At 48.6% G+C, this 19,845-nt stretch overlaps 2 protein-coding genes across 4 annotated transcripts in view; one reads left to right on the top strand and one right to left on the bottom strand.

Moving 5' to 3' along the window:
• Tmc7 (transmembrane channel like 7) overlaps positions 1-2,133 on the bottom strand; it is a 45,889-nt gene extending 43,756 nt beyond the window's left edge. The window contains exon 1 of the mRNA XM_021725429.3: positions 1,969-2,133. Within this exon, the coding sequence (XP_021581104.2) occupies positions 1,969-2,035 (67 nt within the window). The 5' untranslated portion in view covers positions 2,036-2,133. The remainder of the gene's footprint in view (positions 1-1,968) is intronic.
• Positions 2,134-17,743: 15,610 nt separating this feature from the next.
• The window catches only part of Tmc5 (transmembrane channel like 5), a 58,548-nt gene continuing 56,446 nt past the window's right edge, over positions 17,744-19,845 (top strand). For all 3 annotated transcript variants that reach the window (XM_078024282.1, XM_078024281.1, XM_078024280.1), the window contains exon 1: positions 17,744-18,235. The gene's annotated coding sequence lies outside the window, so the exon portion shown is untranslated. The remainder of the gene's footprint in view (positions 18,236-19,845) is intronic.

The following is a 19,845-nucleotide window of genomic DNA, read 5'->3' as shown; positions in this document are numbered from 1 at the left end:
GCTTGGACAGAAGAGCGGAGAAACTGGTCAGAGACAGAGAGATGGCCACAGGCCTTCCGATTAGAGGCCCAGCAGTCAGCCTCTCTAAGGTGACTCTAGAGGCCCAGCAGGGGGAGGAAGGTAGATAAAAGGGAAGAGGGGTTCAGAGACAATGGCAGATGCCAAAGCCCCCAGCCAGCAGTGAGCTTGCCAAGTGGCTGGAATGGGAAGGCAGCCAGTGTCACTGGGTAGGACCTGGAGCCCCGGCTCTTCCCCTCTCTTTCCTTTGGCCTCCCTGGCCCCTAGGGGCAGCGGATTTTCCGCCATGATGAGCTGCCTCCAAAACAGCGGCACCAACTGCTGATCATGGACGGAACCTCTAAAACTGGGAGTCAAAACACGGCTTTGCCCTAGTTGGTCAGCTCAGGTATCTGTTACAATGACAGCTACACACCCCCCACCCAACCCTCCTCCCCTGATGTCCACCCAGACAGTCCCTGTTTCTAAAGTGCCGCAGAGTTACAAAAGGCCTCTTCTGAGCCTCCTGCCCATGTTGATGGGCACCAGGTCAAAAAATCATCTGTCACTCAGGAGGCTGAGGCAGGAGGATGGCCAAGGTCGAGGCCAGTCTGGGCAACTTAGTGAGACCCTGTGTCAAAATAACAATACAATAAAAAGGACATGTGTGGGCCCCTGGGTCCAATCTCCAGCACTGCCATGAAAAGAAAAAATGGAGGGAGAGAGAAACCATCTGTCGGAGGAGCAGAGGAGATCTTGCAGTTAGAGGGACCAGTGTGATATTAGAAAAATATCACTTAGTCCCCTTAACACTCAGCAAAGATCTCACAAAGATGACTCTCAGGATCTCTGCACAGGAAACAGAAGTTGGCATCTTCAACGTAATGAATCGAAGAAGATAAATAGAAACTAATTAGAGAAATGCTTGAATGGCTGTTTTTCTTCGTTAGTGCTGGAGAATCGCACCCAGGGCCTCGTGTATGCAGCCCCAACACTCTGCCACTGAACTGCACCCCCAGTTGCCGGCTATTCTTAAAAGGCTGAGGTTGAGCTGAGGCCAGCAGTATTAACACTGAACCAGAAAATAATTAGCATTGGACCTCGCTTGATTTTTTCCTCTCTGATTCCTGAGTCCTTTCTCAGGCTTTAGGTCTCTGGTAGATTTTTTCTTCTAGAAGTTGAGAACAATCCTTGGTTTTGTTATATCTCTGACTCCCAATCGTAACACAAAAAGCATTGCAGATAAAATTCACAGCAGATGCGATTTGTCTTGCTCAGGACAAAAATAAGATACAAATGTTACAAGGAAGTCTGCCTGCTAGCAACTTTTCTAGCTCAACTGGGTGCGGTTTTATGTACTTGAGTAAAAATTCATGGAGCTGGATTTTGCTGAACATTTTACCCAATAAAAGAGGGGGCTGGGGGAGGGGGGATCATCATGCTTGGCTGGCTATCATTTGTGTGTGCCTTTCTTTGTCCCAGGACTGTGCAGGGCACTTTACAGCTATTTCCACACCATCCTCCTCCCGATTAACTGTTGAAGAATCTGAGGCTCAGAGAGAGCAAGCCACTCACCAAAACGCACACCCCAATAAAGTGCCGGGGCAGAATCCTTTTTCAAGTGGTCTGATGGCAAAGTGTGACAAGTTTGGCGTACAGGCACGGAGGGGAGATGACGGAAGGTGGCCAGGCGGGGCTCCCTGGGTCTTTTTATTTAACAGATGAGGTTCCCGTGGAGAGGCTGGCCCGGGATCCGGGTCAGGACCGCGGTTCCCGAGCTCCTCTGCACGCTCTCTCGGGATCGGGGGAGGATGGCGTGGAGGAGGGAAGGCAGACCCAAGAAGGCTCCCTCTTCCCGCCTGCTCTCCCCCAAAGTCGGGCTCGGGGACCTGCGAGGGGCGCTGCGCGCCGATCCCCAGCACCTGCTGTCGCCGTGCGCCCCTGGCGCCAGCAGCGCCGCCCGCCGCCTACCTTGGTGGACCACGGGCTGCCTGGGGGGCCTGCCGGACTGGAGCGCACTGACGCTGGACTCGCTCATGGCTGCGCGCGCGCTCGGCAGAGGCCGCCGGGGACCCGCAGCCTCCGCCGCCGCCGCCGCCGCCCGCAGCCGGGATTCCAGGTTCCGGCTGACGTCACAGAGGCCGGGGCGGGGCGCTGGGCGGAGGGAGCGCGGAGCTGCTGCAGGACCCCCGGGATGGCGCCCGCGGGGCTGCGCCGGAGCTGCGCCGGGGCTGGGGAGGGCTCGGTCCGCGGCGCTGCTGAGGCCCGGAGGGCTTCGAGTTAAGAAATAAAATAACGAAAACACCAAACGCGTGCGTCGAGTACGTGGTTTGGGTACAAAAAGTACAAATGCAAGTTTGCAAATGTCCAAGATATCGCTGTCTGTCCGGAGGGTCCGAGGAGCGGGCTACCGGGTAGGTCGAGCCTCGGTGGAGGGAGGATCCTTCAGGATGCACAAAGTTTTTGGGTTTTAGGTTTTGCACCGTATCCACGTTCCATCTCTATTCCTGTGCATCTATCTACCCAAGTGCAAATTAAAAAAAAAAAAAAAAAAAAAAAAAATCAGCCAGGCCAGGGATTTGGCGCAGGCGTGTAACTCCAAGGACTCAGGAGGTTGAGGCAGAAGGATCGCAAGTTTGAGGGCAGCCTCAGCAATTTAGTGAGGCTCTTAGGATCGTGGGGAGACTGGGGATGTAGTCTGGTGGTAAAACCTCTGAGTTCAGTAACAACAACAAAAAGGTAATGAGCCAGATGTAGTGGCCAGCCACCTGAGGCTGAGGATGACAGATCACAGGAGCCCAGGAGTTCAAGGTCAGCCTGGACAAGACAGAGACTCCATCACAAAAATAAAGAGACAAATAAAATTGCATGCTATAAATAAGCGATTAAACAAATAAATCGCTGGGGAAATGTGGGTCAAGTATGTCCCGTGCAGAATCCCAAATCATTTGTGTAGATACCAAGAGGAGGTGATGCTGACCTTCCAAGAATGCGGTGGGAGCACCGGGAGCGGCTGCGGTTTCACACTGTGTCATGCCTGACAAACACTTTCTGGAACAGGTGACCAAGGTGAGCATCATCCGTGATGACTCATGTGGAGGAGTGCACCCTTGCTATGTGATGATGAGAAGGGCACTTTATCCACCCCCACCACCATCATCACCAGAAAAAAGAACCCCACAATCCCAGTCTAATAAAAATGAAATCCACTGGCTGGTGTCCTGGGCCTCTAGTCCCAGTCACTCAGGAGGCTGAGGCAGAAAAAGGGCAAGTCTGCACAGAACCTCAATGTAGACCCTGTCTCAATAAAAGGGGGCAGAGGGACTGGGGGTATACATACATAAATACCTAAAAGCAGACAACCCCAGCTTAGATATTCTAGTAAATAGCAAAGCAGTCTCTTCAAAAGTGCCAAAGTCATTTTCTAAAAAAAAAAGAGGACTGTGGTGTACACCTGTAATCCCAGAGGCTCCAGAGGCTGAGGCAGGAGGATTGGGGGCTGGAGATCAGCTTCAGCAAATTGCAAGTTCAAAGCCAGCCCCAGCAACTTAGGGAGCCCTTAAGCCAGTTAGGAAGACCCTGTCTGAAAATAAAAAATAAAAAGTCCTGGGAATGTGGCTCAGTGGTTCAATCTCAGGTACCATGAATAAGTAAATAAATAAATAAGAAAGTCTGAGAGATTGTCACAACCAAGAGAAGTCTATGACAAGAAGAGCCATGACAATAGTAAACCCTAGATAGGATCCTGGAATAAGTTAAAATACACTAAGTAAAATCTATGGAAATCTGCCCATGGGCTTCAGTTAAGTCGTTTGTCAATACTGATTCTTAAATTGTTTTTTTTTTTAAAGATAGAGTGAGAGAGAGAGAGGGAGAATTTTAATATTTATTTATTATTTTAGTTCTCGGCGGACACAACATCTTTGTTGGTATGTGGTGCTGCTGAGGATCGAACCCGGGCCGCACGCATGCCAGGCGAGCGCGCTACCGCTTGAGCCACATCCCCAGCCCCTTGATTCTTAAATTGTGAGAAATGTACTGTGTTGATGTAAGATGTTAATAGTAGGACAAATTGGGTGTGGGAGCATCTGAAAACTCTGTACCATTCTCAGAATTTTTCTGTAAATCTGAAACTGTACTAAAATATATTATTTTAAAAGTGATTTAATGGCTCAGAAGAGTAGCTACTTTTATTGTGGTAAAAGGAAGGTCACGGAGCTGGAAGCCAGTTTCCAATTGTTTCCGAGGTGAGCTGGGCCACGTGCCTCTGAGTCTTTCCTCCTCTGTTTCTCACTTGTAAAATACGCACATGAGCTGGGTGCAGTGGTTCATGCCTATAATCTTAAGGCTAAGGTAGGAGGATCAGGAGTTCAAGGCCAGCCTCTACAATTTAGTGAAAGTCTGTGTCAAACTAAAATATATATATATATATATATATATATATATATATATATATATATATATATAAAGGGCTAGGGATGTGGCTCAGTGGCAGAGTACCCCTTGGTTCAATCCCAAGTACTGGGGGAAAAAAATGTGGATATTAAACTGGAACTTAGGCTCTCGGGCTGTGGTGAGACAAAGTAACTTAAGTGCTCAGCAAAGCATCGAGGAAGAACTAACATGAACACTAACTTCTCACCTTACATACTGTAACCAGGCAATGACAGAAAAGCTGTGGAAGTACTAAAAGAAAAGGTAGGGTTTTTTTGTTTTTTTTTTTTTTTAATTTGCCAGATAGGGAAAAGTTTACCAAGTTTAACCCAAACCCAGAGACCAAAACACCATGATAAGTTCAAATACATAAAATGTTAAATGCAGCCGGGAGTGGTGGGTACACGTCTGGAATCCCAGCCACTTGGGAGGCTGAGGCTGACTGTTCAAGGTCAGCCTGGGTAATTTAGTGGAGACCCTGTCTCAACATAAAAGAGGAGTTGGGGAGGTAGCTCAGAGGTAGAACACCCCTGGCTTGGATCCCCAGTACCAAAACAAACAAGTAAGTGAAATTCTACAACACAAATGATATTTGTACAAAGATACTTCTTGCAGTGTTGTTTGCAACAGCAAATGACAAGCAGCCTGCATTTCCACCCCTGAGGGGACCGATTACATAAATTTTGGCATATTCCTCTGTCATGGGAGAGGAGACCCAGAAGACACAGGGAGGGGGGGAACGGGACTCAGGACGGGTGGGGTCCTTGGCATACGTGATGGGGTAGAATGTTGGTCTCAGTGAAGGCACAGCCCAAGATGTATTTAGGAAAGCAGGAATGCACGTCCAAGGGTGGACGCGAGCCACCTAGAGGGTGAGAGACACATTTGGGGTAGTTTCTGGCTCTTCTTTTAAAGGAAATTTGCTGAGAGGTGTGCATGGAACGTATGCAGGGATGACCTCAATCTCATTATCCCAGAGGGTTTATGGCGGTCTGGTCGTTCTCCGAATCCTTTGGCTGGGTGTGGTCATCACTATCTGATCAGAAGGATAATGCTAGAAAGTCCCCTAAATAATAAGTTGCTTAAAATGTCATATTTCTCTTTACTTAATCTATTTATTGAGGAGTGATTTACCCGTGCACAAAGTAATTATCTTAAGTGGGTGAGTTTACAGTTAACTTTTAAGATTTTTCAGGAATTTGGGAGTAAAGGGCCTGGAAGAGAGACTAGTTTGAGAAGTGACAGGCTTGGAAAAGTACGTAGAACCTCAGATTAAAATTGGATTTTCTTGTTCTTTTGTATCTCCTTTGTACTTTTTTTTTTTTTTTTGAAGAAGTGGTACAGGGGATTGAAGCCAGGGGTACTCTTATCACTGAGCTATTTTGCCACCCTTTTTTATTTTTTATTTTGAGACAGGGTCTCATTAAATTGCCCATGTTGGCCTCAAATTTTCAATCCTCTCTCCTCAGCCTCCCTAGTCACTGGAATTGAAGGCATGGGCCACTGCATCCAGCTCTACCTATTTCTATCTTTTCTATCCCACTTCACATCCACCTACTATCTAGCTCCCTGTGTAGACATATAGAAAATTCTATATATAAAAGGCATATTACTAAGGAAAAGGGCAAGATGCAGAAGTGTGTCAGGTAAGTTACCATGAGGATTAAAGGAAGATCAAGAACACGTGCGTGCACCCTATTATCTCAGGACAAGGGTGGGGGAGATTGTGACTGGTTCCCCGACTTTTTGTGCTCAATTTTTTTTAAGTCCCTTTAAAGTCTGCAGCAGAGAGGAAATGTCCAGAAATGATGTGTATTGCGAGACGGTCCTTCCCTTTCCTCTTCCTCACCACAGGGCGTCCTCCAGCAGCCTGACCCAGCCCTCAGACCTGGAAGGGGGATGCTGGAACCCCAGTTCCTTCACCAGCGGAAGATGGATTGAGATGGAGGAACGTGGTGATTGATGGTGCAGCGACCCTGCCAAAGAGACCCAGGGCTCCCCGCGCACCTCTTGCCTCCACCGCGCCCCCTGCTGGCCGCTCCCGGCAACTGGCTCTTCCCGGGACAGAGGCTTGACGGAGCCCGGCCCTTGAAGACGGTTCCTGCCTCTACAGAGAGGAATGATCTTTCAAGAAACATTCATAAAAATATCCTGTTTGCAGGAAGTGGAGGATGGAGAGGCGGAGAGAAAGCAGATGGAGCCCCTCAATGCTACTCCACGCTTATTTGAAGGAGGGCCACAGCGCCCCCTGGCGGGCCACTCAGTCCTAGCACTTTACTTTTCCTGAGGCTTTGTCTGTGCCCACAGTAGAGTACAGGCTTGCCAAGGGCTCTCTTTTATAACCAGGGACATGACAACCGCCCCTTCTGGCAACTCCCTGGGAACCAAGCCCTTACTGTGCATCGGTTCATTTAACCCTCAACCCCAGGTTAGAGAGGAAGATCCATGGTTCAGAGGCACCGAGTGCAGTGACTCCGCTTTACTCCGTCCCCAAAGAGGCTCACCTAACCCAGCACCGTCGCCTCTGCCCAGGCATCGTCCCCTCTGCTCCTTGGGCTTCTCTCTGCTTTTGTCTCTTTCTCCCTTTGCATGACAAGAGATGACCACGTGGCAGCCTCAAAATTACATCAACTCTGGAAAAATTGATTGGAGAGCTCTGAGGTGCAGTTCCCAGATCCTGGGAAGGAGAAGCTGAATAAATCCCTGGTCCCATCAGCCCGTGGCCCCAATGCAGGTTGGCATGGTCCCCACAGGGCTCCTGTTACATCCTGTTTCCTCTTCCCTTCCTCCCCCACCATCAGTCCATAGGTTGACTACAATGGAAATGTGTAGAGGCGGTCCCTTACTCCCTACTGGCTTTTCAAGTAAAGGGTGAAAGCCACGCTTACTATCTGGTAGGTTCCACCCCACAAAATTAATGTCCTGCTTCCCGGGACATTGCCCAAGATCCAGGCAGATAAGCGAGCAGGTAAAATCTGTTACAAGAATCCAAGTCAAAAAAGCTGGGTATGGTGGCACATGCATGTAATGCCAGCAGCTCAGGAGGCTGAGGCAGGAGGATCTCGAGTTCAAAGCCAGCCTCAGCAAAAGCAAGGCACTTAGCAACTCAGTGAGACCCTGTCTCTAAATAAAATACAGAATAGGGCTGGGGATGGGGCTCAGTGGTCGAGTGCCCCTGAGTTCAATCCTGGTACCCTCCACCTTCTCAAAAAAGGAATCTGAGCCAAGAACCAAACTCCATTTTTACCCACAGGCATCTAGTATTTTTGTATGAATTTAACACGTACTGAATTTTCCAGGAATGCATCTACCAGCAGGTCCATTGTAAGAGGATCGGACATTATTTAGTCTCACATCGCTTCAGAAAATCAAAGTTGCTCAGGTATCTGAGGCATGGTGACCACATCCCTGTTTGGGTCCACCTTTGTAGCTGTAGCCTTTATGGTGTTTCTTGGAGACGCTCCTCACTATTTCATTACCAATAATGGGATTCGAGATACTGATACCCGAGCCAGATATCTGGCTCCTGGGCATTGGAAGAAACTCACAGAAGCACGGAGTTCCTTCTGATTTCCTCCTCTCCTTCCTCCCAGCGTATCATGAGAGGTGGTCCCCCGCCCCCCACGTTTTGTTTTGTGCTAGGGATGGAACCCAGGGCCTTGTGCCTGCTGGGCAAGTGCTCCACCACTGAGCCACACCCCAGCCCTCCTGTGCCCTCCCTGATGAACATCCTTACCTCTGAGGACACGAGGACCCAGAGAAGAATCTTTGCTCAATCCCCCCAGCTTATTACATGACATCACACGCCCTGGGTCCAATCACATCCCTCTCTGACTATCCACTTCTTCATCCAACCTATGCATGAAAATGAGAGAGGCTTTTGGGGTCTTTGTCTCCTTATGAAGGTTCCCATATCATGTCAGACCTATAGCACGTCAATTTGGGTGCTCTTCTCAATCCCAGCAGTCTTCTGCTCTGGGGACAGCAGCCGGGAACCTAAGATGGGAAAGGAAGGTATCGTCCCTCGCGGCTCACTGTTTTCTTATTATAAATACCGTACCCCTGCCTTATTGGGGTGCACGCTCAGTGTCTTGTTTGATTTCCCATATTAGTTGTGCAGGCAGGTTTCTGCCACGGGTAGGGAACACTGTCCTTTTGGATATCCATGTGACTCATTCCCTCACTGCCCTCTCAAATGTCACTGCTCAGTGACATCCTTCCAGGCTACCTAGCTGACCCTGCCTGCTCCCATTGCCTGGCCCTCCCTGACCCCCTAACCCTGCCTTGTGGGTTCTTTTTCTCTTGGCATTTGTCCCCCCTCCTCCCTGGCTTCCAGCACAGCAAAGGTGCCAGACATGTGAAGGAGAGTGGAGTGAGGTTATGTCACCTCTTGGTCATCGATTGCTCTTTAAGAGTGATGTTTATTTAGGATCATAAGAGCATTTTTTTTTAGGGGGGTGGGTACTGGGGATTGAACCCAGGGGGACTTAACCACTGAGCCACATCCTCAGCCCTTTTTATTTTATTTTACATTTGGAGACAGGGTCTCACTAAGTGGCTTAGAGCCTCGCTAAATTGCTGAAGCTGGCTTTGAACTTGCAATCCTCCTGCCTCGGCCTCCTGAGATGCTGGGATGACCGGTATGCATCACCAAGCCTGGCTCACGAGGGCAATTCTAAGGCAAATTGCAAAATAAATTCAGACAAAGTCAAGCCCCTCTGAGGTCAGGAGAGGCAAAGTCCACTCCTGGTTCTGGAAGCTCTCTGCAGCCAGCCAAAGGCCACTGGCAAATTCCACCCGCCTCTCTTGCAGAGAGAACTCAGCCTCTGGTTCAGAGACTTCAGGGCCTACAATTGTTGGGGCTCAGAAGATGGTCCCTAAAGTGAAGGCTTCAGAAGCAGCCCTCTCTGACCTTGCCCTGACCTCTGGTCTCTTGCCCTCAGCGTCCCCAGCAAGCCATAGAAATGAGAACGTCTGTTCCCTGAGGTGGACGGCAAAAGCTAGAACCCGCCCTCCCCAAAGCAGGCCCGAAAGCCCGGAAACATTATTCTAACCGGGTCCTGCCTGTCTGTGCTGCAGTTGGCCATAAAGAAAGTTCTGGAAGGTCATAACACACATCCCCATTTCAGAAGGGCTGTGTCCCGTTCCTGGCAGGAAGGAGTGTGACATAGGCGGGCCTTGCAGGGTTTGCCACTGGGCCTACCATCAGTCTGTCAGCATGCACTTACTTTCTTTTTCTTTTCTGATCTGGGCTGGCAGGGGAACCCAACGCCCAGGGCCTTGAGCTCCCCGCTGAGCCACGCCCCCAGACCCGCCCACACCCTTTCCGTCCAATCACATTTCGACACAGCTGTTGGCCAGAACATAGAAAAGGAAAACTCAAGTAAACCCGTCACGACTTTCTCTTGTCAACCGGGTATTTGTTGTGGGGTGTCTGCTGAGATCCCTTATGATGGACAGGTGGGGGTCACCCTTCCCCTCCCCTACTTCCATGGGCGTGTCCCTTCCCAAGGGACCTCAGAGACACCACTGGGCCATCTGGAAGACACCTCCTTCCTGCCTGGGACTTCCTGTCTCCCCACACCCAGGCCAGCCCTGGCTCCCACTCCTGCTCCCTAAGCCAGACCCTCCGTCCCCTCTCCATCTCCAGTCCCTCGGGGGAACCCTATTTTAATCCCCTTTTCTGCCAAAATCAGAGTCCTAACAAAGGCCCAGATTCCCCTGGGATCAGCTCACCCCCCCTAAAACCCAGCTGTCCAGGGCACAAAGGCTCAGTGGCCCTTTCTGTGGGGTGGAGTTGGGGGAATCAACCCCTCAGCCACTTTTGCAGACACCCCAAAGCTGCAGAGCACTGAACAACTGCTGCAAAAAATTTTATTACAATCCCCGATGTGTGTGCACATCGTGTGTGTGTGTGTGTGTGTGTGTGTGTGTGTGTGTGTTGCCAAGTGTTCTTTCTTGGAAGGACTGCTTCAATCTGATGTGTTGTCAGTCTTACTTTTTCACATTAATATTCTACTTGCAGAGAGAGGGGTCAGGAGCCAGATGACCTGGTTTAACAACCGGCTCTGCTGCTTCCTTGCTGTGTGGCCTGGGGCAAATCACTAAGCCTCTCTGCACTTCAGATCTCTCCTCTATCAAATGATTAACATCTCTCTGTCTTTCCCCTCTTGTCTCTCCTACCCTCAGTAGTGAGGATGAGACCCAAAGCTTTGCACATGCTAGGAAAGCACCCTCTGCTGAATTACATCCCAGCCTTTTGTTAAATTTTATTTGGAGGCAAAGTCTCACTAAGTTGCCTAGGCTGGCCTCCAATTTGTAATCCTCCAGCCTCAGCCTCTGGAGTATCTGGGAATACTGGTGGGCACTACTTCACTTGGCCCAAGGTCATCTTTGAAAAAGAACTTAGGACCTCATTATTGGCCCATAGTAATACATAAATGTTTGTTAAATGTATATATATTTTTTCTTATGTTTGGATTAGTAAATGGCTAGTTTTCCTTTTTTTTTTTTTTTGTTACTGGAGATTGAACCTCAGGACACTTAACCCCTGAGTCACATTCCCAGCCCCAAGGGGGTACTTTAAAACACCCAATTTGGGACATTTAGATTTGCTAATGCTTTGGTGATATCTTTAAATTGCATAACTTCTGATATCGTGTATGATTGTTCTGAACTGCAATCCTTTCTCAGTGCCAAAGTTTGCATCAAATCTTTGCAATTTAGGGAAAGTCAATTATCAGAATGTGGACACTTTAGAGAGACCTACTGGCACCTGATTAAATTGGAGACTCAGGTCAAAAATGCACTGGATGCAGTGATGCATGCCGGTAATCCCTGTGGTTCAGGAGGCTGAGGCAGGAGGATCAGGATTTAAGGCCAGTGTGGGGAGCCAGTCTGAATGATCAGTATTCTCCTTCCCTGAGCAGAGAAGCTCTGACCATCCATACATCTAGTAGTGACCTGGACATTGCCCAGTCCCGGAGGTTGAGGACACATCTTCAGACGCAGGTTTGTCGCCCCATGGATTGAGCTTCACTCATCTGTACCATTGTGATATTACCCCTTTGCCCTGTTTGGGATAGAATGTTCCATGGAAACACTTTGTATGTCACCTTCTCTTGCTTTGCATCGATTTGGGGGAAAGGAGACAATTCCAGATTGTGTGGCCTTGCTAGCTGTCAGTCAACCCGCTGGCAGCGGACATCAGGAAGCTAGACTCAGCCCCTGAATCCTGACCCCTTGCCTCATGTGAACGGCTTCTCCCCAATAAAAGGGGTCAGCACGCACTCTCTCTCTCTCTCTGTCTTTATGAGAACCCTTAAGGTCAGAGGAGCCGTCACATAAAAAGGTATCTGTGTCTCTTGTGTGGTTATTTTGTGCAGCTCAGTTCCCCTGAAGTGACCCTCAGCAAAAAAATAGAGTCGTGAGGAGCGCGACAGGCCAGCTTCAAGAACGTAGCGAAACCCTGTCCCAAAATAAAATTTAAAAAATGGCTGGGGATGCAGCTCAGAGGCAGAACACTCATGTGTTCAATCCCAAGTACCATGAAACACACACACACACACACACACACACACACACACACACACACCATCAATGGGACAAGTGTCCTAGGAAACACGGCTTACTTCTGCAACACTCCTGATAAAGCTGTTAAAGTGCATCTATTTGAGGGAAAGGAGACAATTCCTATGAAACAAATTCCCTGGATATTTAAAAAAAAATCAATATCTTAGGCTGGGGGTGTATGTAGCTCAGGGTACAGCACTTGCTTTGCCCGTGTGAGGCCCTGGGCTCAGTCCCTAGTGCTGCAGAGGGGAGAAGAAAGATTGGCAGCTCTTATAGCTTAAAGGTGAATGAAGAAATACGAAGCCAAAAGTAATTATGATCCTTGGTCAGATTCTGGATTTAAAAAGCAGTTGTAATAGATATTATAGGAAGAAGTGGGGAAATCTAAATGTGGATAACATTAGAAAATAATATTACAGGGGCTGGGCATGTGGCTCAAGCGGTAGCGCACTCGCCTGGCATGGGTGTGGCCTGGGGTTCGATCCTCAGCACCACATACAAACAAAGATGTTGTGTCTGCCGATAACTAAGCTGTAAATAAAATATTTTTAAAAAAAGAAAATAATATTACAGTCAGACATGGTGGTGCATATCTGTAACCCCCCCCCCAAAAAAAGCTAGGGATGTGGCATAGTGGTTAAGCACCCCTGAGTTCAATCCCCAGGACTAAAAAATAAAAAAAATAAAATAAAGGGGGAAAACACCTTTTACCACCTAGAAAAAAAAAATCTCCTAATGGTCTCGCCATGGGGCTTAGGCTATCACCTAAATGCTCTGATTCAACAGGCATGGTTTCCAGATAAACTGTGCAAACAAATTAAAATCATTGAGTCATTGGTTCACAATAGCCTCACTTATTTAAGACTAGTGTAACGTGTCTACAAATTAAGATAAAATGGCCAGAAGAATATAAATTTAAAAGTGGTTTCCTACTGGGAGGAAAGTAGGAGGTTGTGTAGGGGAACATTAACTTTTTATTCTTGTTTCTAAGTCATTGGAAATGCACCTGGATCAGACATTTTTCTGTAAAGTTTTAGTAAACATATTTATTCAGAAATTCAAAAACCATTTCAAGTAGAAGCTACTTGAAGGACGTCCTAAACTGAAGAGAGAAAGATTATGACCTTGAAAACATCCACAGGGTCATGTGGTAAAAGATCAACCTGTGGGCCAACAATAACAAAAGTAACCTTTATTAGCGCTCATTATATACTCAGCAGTGATCCTTTTGATATAATAATGTGTTTAATGCCCCCAGAACCCCTTTGAGTTAAGGACTTGTGGTTGCCAGCCCCCAGGGTGGCCCTCAATGATCTCATACGTGTGTGTGTTTTCCTCTCACACTCCATAAGGCAAATCTGTGTAACCACTAGGATGTTGTAGAAATGGGGACACAGTACTGCCCTTTCTCTGCACTTTATTTATTTATTTATTTATTTATTTATTTTTTAGAGAATTTTAACATTTATTTATTTTTTTCTTAGTTCTCGGCGGACACAACATCTTTGTTGGTATGTGGTGCTGCTGAGGATCGAACCCGGGCCGCACGCATGCTAGGCGAGCGCGCTACCGCTTGAGCCACATCCCAGCCCCTCTCTGCACTTTAAATTATTCAAGATCAACAGATGTCTGAAAACATCAAATAGAATACTCCAAATATAAAAAAATAATGAATATTAAGTTATACAGTTTTGAGTACCACATCAAAATCTCATGCCATTCCCCTCCATCCCACCCAGGACACAAATCAGTCCTTTGTCCAGAGTATCCATGCTGTATACACTACCTGTCCGTTAGTAACTGAGTAACCTCCTGGGTTATCAGAGCATCTGCAGGGGTATGGCAGGGTTTGTGTTCAAGTCCCTTTTACTTTACATAATAATGACCTCAAAGCACAGGAGTAGTGATGTTGACCATTTTATTACAATATGTTGTTATATTTTTTCTATTTTATGAGTTGTTATTTCTCATCCATGGCCCATGGGGGTGGTGGAATTTGGGTTTCCTCTGCGTGAAACTGTCTGGCTATGAAATAAAGCTAGGAAAAGAAGGTGGTGGAAAAAAAAAAAACACATGACATGGAAAGTAATTTTAGAAATCGAGCGTGGGACAGCTCTTCGACCTCAGGGGCCGAGCTTCCACACTGGGAAGAGAGCGAGCCAGAGCCCTCATGTGCTTTGTTATATGGGGGAAACTTCAAAGGTTTTCCATAGAATGTTCTTTGCCAAAGAAGGTAGGAGGTGGGCTGTCCAGTCCCCAAAAGGTTACGCCCAACTCAGGAGCTAGGAGATGGGGCCTCCCTAGGCCAGCAGGTCAGTGCCTTGTGCAAACGTCCAGTGGGCGGAGACACAAAACGGATTGCAAAGCCAAACCTAAATCTCCTTGGCTCAAGGCCCAGTGAAGACGCTCAAATAGCTCAGGGTGGCTTCGCACAGTTATTATTGATCATCTTCTGCAGTTGCCTAATTGATAAATTAATTTTATCCTAAGTGTGTTTTATAGAAAAAAAAAAAAAACAAACAAAAAACAAAACAGAGAGACCCCGAGCCACGGCTGCCCAGCTAAGCGGCTACCAAATTCTCCATCCACAGAACCTGCGCGGCCTTTGGTGGCTCAGATGCTACGTTTTGAATAGATTTCGCCCACAGCAGTACACAGGAAGGCAGTACCCGTGTTCTCACCGTGCCCATTTTATGAATGAATATGTCACCTTCCCGTCACTGCAACAAATACCCGACATACTCAACTTAGGAAGAAAAGGGGTTCCGTGGGCTCTGTTGTGTGGCCTCTGCTCCAGGATCCGGTGGCCCGTGGCCTCTGCCGGGGAAGCAGCCCTGCGTGGTGGGAGCCTGTGGCCCAGCAAACCTGCTCACCTCGTGGCCAGGACTCAAAAAGAGGAAGGGGAAGATGCTGGGAGCCGCAGCCCTCTTCAAGAGCACATCCCCAGGGACCCCCCCGCCAGACCCACCGCCTGCAGCACCAATCTGTGCCAAGCCTTTAACATGTGGCCCTTTGGGGACATTCCAGACCCTGAGCATAGCGATAAGGAACAGAGAGCTCAGGTAACTTTCTAGTCACCAAAAGGCAATGGTGGGTGGCGCTGGGATCAGAGCCCCCCCAAGCCAGTCCCAGAGCCTGTGCAGTTGATCCCAGCACCCCAGAGATGTGATGGGGCCAGAGTGTAAGAAGCCAGGTCTCCTGTGGCCCTCGCCTCTCTGGCTCCTGCCACAGCCCAGCACATGGACACAAATTCTTTATTATTTTTTAATTTATTTTTATGTGGTGCTGAGGATCGAACCCAGAGCCTCACACGCGCAAGGCAAGCGCTCTACCACTGAGCCACAATCTTAGTCTGAAGGAAAACAATTCCTTTTTTTTTTAAGAGAGAGAGAGAATTTTTTTTTTTTAATATTTATTTTTCAGTTTTCGGCGGACACAACATCTTTGTTGGTATGTGGTGCTGAGGATCGAACCCGGGCCGCATGCATGCCAGGCGAACGTGCTACCGCTTCAGCCACATCCCCAGCCCCAGAAAACAAATCTTAAAGGTTACATTTTGTCCTTTGTTACAGAGCTGGGGCCTTCTGACACACGAGGCAGGACCAAGAAGCCTTCTTGAAACCCCTGATTCTTGTGATCAAGACTGAAAGATTTCAGACATGTCATTCAAGAGTAATAGGCATTGGGCTGGGGCCACAGCTCAGCATGTGTGACACACTGGGTTTGATCCTCAGCACCTCATAAAAATAAATAAATAAAATAAAGATATTGTGTCTAACTACTACTAAAAAATATTTTTTTTAAAAAAAGAGTAATAGGCATGAGTTCATTGAAGGTATAGGAAAAGGGAAAGGGGACACTCTTAAAGGGAGAGAGTGGGTCCTCTCAGAGAGGAGAGGGACAAATGTCTCTCCTGCACTTCAGTTTTATTGGGGACCCCAGAGAAGTTTCTAGAGAGTCCTGCCCAGGTCCACCACTGACAGCAGGGTGACATCAGACTTTCAAATCCCGACTCCCATGACAACTCCATGACATCTTGGCCCGTGCCGACCAATTCTAACTGGATTTCAACCACCCATTTTTACAGGTGTTATGGTTAGGAGGAACGATCCTTATCTTCCAGAATCTGGTCTGTGAAAAGGGTCACAACTATCCAGGTTCATGATAAACACAGACACTCCTATTAGGCAGGACATTCCAGGACTTAGAGATGGCCAGCCAGGAGCCGAGGGGTCTCGAATTCTCCAATATGTAGTAATGTCCACAAGTTCTCGAGATTAGGGGCCAATGTCTTTGGGGGACATCCTCCTGCCTACCTCAATTCCTAAATACATTCCTAGGTGTCTGCACGAACAAACACATCCTTCTGCATTATCAACATATAATCAGCACCCTGGGGGATTTAATATTGCTGTAATATTATTTTTTAAGTTTTTAAAAATACTAGTACTTTCTTTTTGGGGGCCAGAAATTAAACCCAGGAGTGCTTAACCACGGAGCCATATATCCAGCTCCCCATTTTTTAAAATTGTTTTTTAGTTTTAGATGGACACATCATCTTTATTTTTATTTATTTATGTTTATGTGGCGCTGAGGATCAAACCTGGGGCCTCATGCATGTGAGGCAAGCGCTCTACCACTGAGCTACAACCCCAGCTCTCTCTTTCTTTCTTTTTTTTGTGACAGGGTCTCACTGAGTTCCTGAGGCTGGCTTTCAACTTGACCTCAGCCTCCTGAGCCACTGGGATTATAGGCATGTGCCACTGTGCCCTGCAGAAGATGTTTTCTTAACTGGGATTCCATGCAAGGTGGAGAGTGGAATTGTGGCCTACTTTGATCCCATATCAAATTTCCCATGGGATGCTGGGAACCGGTGAGTGGCCCTGAGGTCAAGACAGGCCCCTAGAAGCAGTCTGCCTTTCCCTTGATTGTCTGCATCTCTCAGACTCTGCATTTCTGTGTTTGCAAAGCTACCTCAAGGCAAGGTCAAACAAGGTCCTGCATGATGTCAAGTGCCAGATGGGTTCCTGGCCTGAGGCGTTCAGCCTTGATCAACCCCTTTCTCTTAATCTAGGTTAGCTCCTTCCATTAATCTAGGTCAACCCCTTTCTCTAAATCTCTATTAACTCCTCTCCCTTAGTCCAGGTTAGCTCCCCTCCCTTAGGCTAGTTAGGTCCCTTTGCTCCCGGGACACGCACAGAGCTGCTGCGGGACTGACCACCAGGGGGCGCGAGTGAGCGGATGGCTGCAGGTGGGCAGAGAACCTCCAGCCCCGGGAGGCGCAGGAGCCTGTTGGTATTGGTGCAGGCATCTCTGGGCTGTGTAAACACCATCCTCTCGGGAGATGAGAGAATAAAACGGTGTCTGGGTATAATGAGTGCTCCAGGGGGTGGCCACAGCCCTGCTCTGCCTACAGGGAGCCTGCCCTCCGGTTGCTATAGAATGTCGCAGCCATTCTTCCCAAGGACGCTTGACTGTTCAATCCCCCAAATCCCAATTCTCACCCTGCCACACACAATAAAAGACTAAATAATATTCCACTGTGCATAGAACACGTTTCCTTTATCCAGTCGTTTGTGGATAAATAATTGGGTCGCTTGTTCCGGGATCAGAAGTGGGACAGCCACATCATGTGACAGTTCTTCTAATTTGTCCATACACTTTCCCCTCGAGATGGCACCATAAGTACTTTTCCACCAGCAGTGGGCAGCGTGGTCCTCCTGGTAGGTTAAGGTGACCCTCATTGCGGTCTTGGTTTGCATGTGTCGGAAGATTCTAAGGTGATTTGCGTTTGTGGATAATTTCAGACGCGGTTTGGTCCCGGGGCGCCCGCAGCGCCGTCTGGCACCTGGTGGGAGCAGAGCAGGGTTTGCGCAAGGCCTGGGGCCGTGGATAGAGGTCTCAGACGCCACCAGGTGTCCCTCCCCAGCGCCGCAGGGACCTGGCTCGGTGACAAGAAGAAAGCGATCGGTCCTCCAGGCAAGAAATCCGGCTCCAGTGCCAGGGTGCGCCGCCCATGGGCTGCCCCAGGCGGGGTCGCCAACGCCACCCGCGGGGGAGCAGACGCGGCGGGAGCGCCAGGTGCAGGAGTCGCAGGGCGGGCTGGGAGGTGAGGCTGATCCGCTTGGAGGCTCCTGCGCTGGAGAAGGAATTGATGAGCAAGAAGAACAGGGCCTGTCCCCAGCGCGGGCTGGTGGCGGGTGGCCAGACCCGGCGTCCAGGAGCGAGCGAGGTAGGGAACCACCTGGAACCGCAATCCTCGAGCGGAGGGGCCAGACAGCGGCGCGCTGAGCCTCTGGGTTAAGAAAGCTCCCGAGGAGGAGTGGCCTCAATCCGCCGCCTGGTGCAGCCCGCCTCGCAGCTGCGGAAAGGAGAGAATAACCACATGCACTTGCTGGGGGCTTGTGGGCTCACTCGACCGCCGAGCTCTTCATCCGCCTGGCGATATGGGTCAGAGCGCGGGCGTTGGAAATCACACGGTTTATCTGCTGTGAGCCTTTAAGCAAGATAATTGCCCTGTCTGGATTCCAGTTTCTACCCCTCTTAAAAAAAAAAAAAAAAAAAAAAAAGCCGGTGGGGAGAGCGGGGCTTGGTGGCGCTTGTGAGTAATCTCGGTGATTCGGAAGGATCTCCAGCTCAAAATAAGCCTCATCAATTTAGCGTGGCCCTAAGCAATTTAGAGAGACTGGTTAAGCACCCTTGGATTGAGACAGACAGAGAGAGAGAGAGAGAGAGAGAGAGAGAGAGAGAGGGGAGAGAGAGAGAGAGAGAGAGAGAAACTGCACGGACCTCCTGCCATATTTCAGGGAGTTTTATGTCCTAGGAAAAGTGCTGTCCTTCAGTGTGTCAGGGCAGTTTCTGGGGACATTTATAAAGCTGGTATTGGACGGGAAGGGCCTGTGCATGTTCCTGTGGGCACTTGGCTGCGGGTGGAAGCCTCGCCTTTTAATATAATCACATTCATTAGCATCTTTTCTGCTCACTGTTGGCCAGGCGCTGTGCTAGGCAGCTCTAGTGACCTTCAGAACAACAGGGGCTGCTCAGCCAGACCGCCTGAGGTCCAGGCCTGCCTCCATCGTTTCCTCACTGGGACCTCACTGGGCTGAGTGGCTTAACTTCTCTGTTCTTCAAAGGACTCCTCCCTGCGCTGGAGGGATGGTAACCTGCCTAACTCCGGGGAGCTGTGAGGGTCAGACGTCATCAACACACAGGTAGTGAGAGGAGTCCAAGTGCTGGCCGTGTTTACATATTATCATCTTCTCCCTTTACCCCGTGGCAACAGGCAGACTTGGCTAAACTAATAACCTGCCCCTGACACAGGGCTGTTCTCCTGCTCCCACGTCTCCCCATTTATTTCCATTTCCTCTGCCTCACGCTTATCCCTTGCTTCCTTATTTCCAACCCTGGATGTCCTCATCAGTCCCTCTCTGGGTCCTTGCTTCCTATCTCTGGGGCTCTCTGGCATCTGCTGCTTCCAGAAGATTCTCCCTCTTTCCCTTCTGAAACTTTGGAGGTTCCCTGGTGACCTCAGATAGAGATCTTCTTGTTTCATTCTTCCCATTTAAAAAAACATTTTATGGGATAGTTGGATATGTCTAAAATACATGCAAGTTATTTTGGGAAGTTATTTACAAAAATACTTGCACAGGAGGCAGAGAAATGTGCTCCTTCATCACCTGTTCATAACCACTGTTTAGTTTCCTGAATGCTGCTCCAGGTTTCTCCCTCTCCTCCTAGATGTAGTAATAGAGATTATTTTGATTTTAATAAAAGTGGGATCATACAATCCAAACTCTGTGCAACTCACAAGGGACATTTTGCAGAATTTTAACTTATGTTTTG

The sequence above is a fragment of the Ictidomys tridecemlineatus genome, chromosome 10, assembly GCF_052094955.1.
Source record: "Ictidomys tridecemlineatus isolate mIctTri1 chromosome 10, mIctTri1.hap1, whole genome shotgun sequence".
Taxonomy (NCBI): Eukaryota; Metazoa; Chordata; class Mammalia; order Rodentia; family Sciuridae; genus Ictidomys; species Ictidomys tridecemlineatus.
The sequence above is the reverse complement of the archived record's forward strand: the minus strand, read 5'-3'. Positions and strand labels throughout refer to the sequence as shown.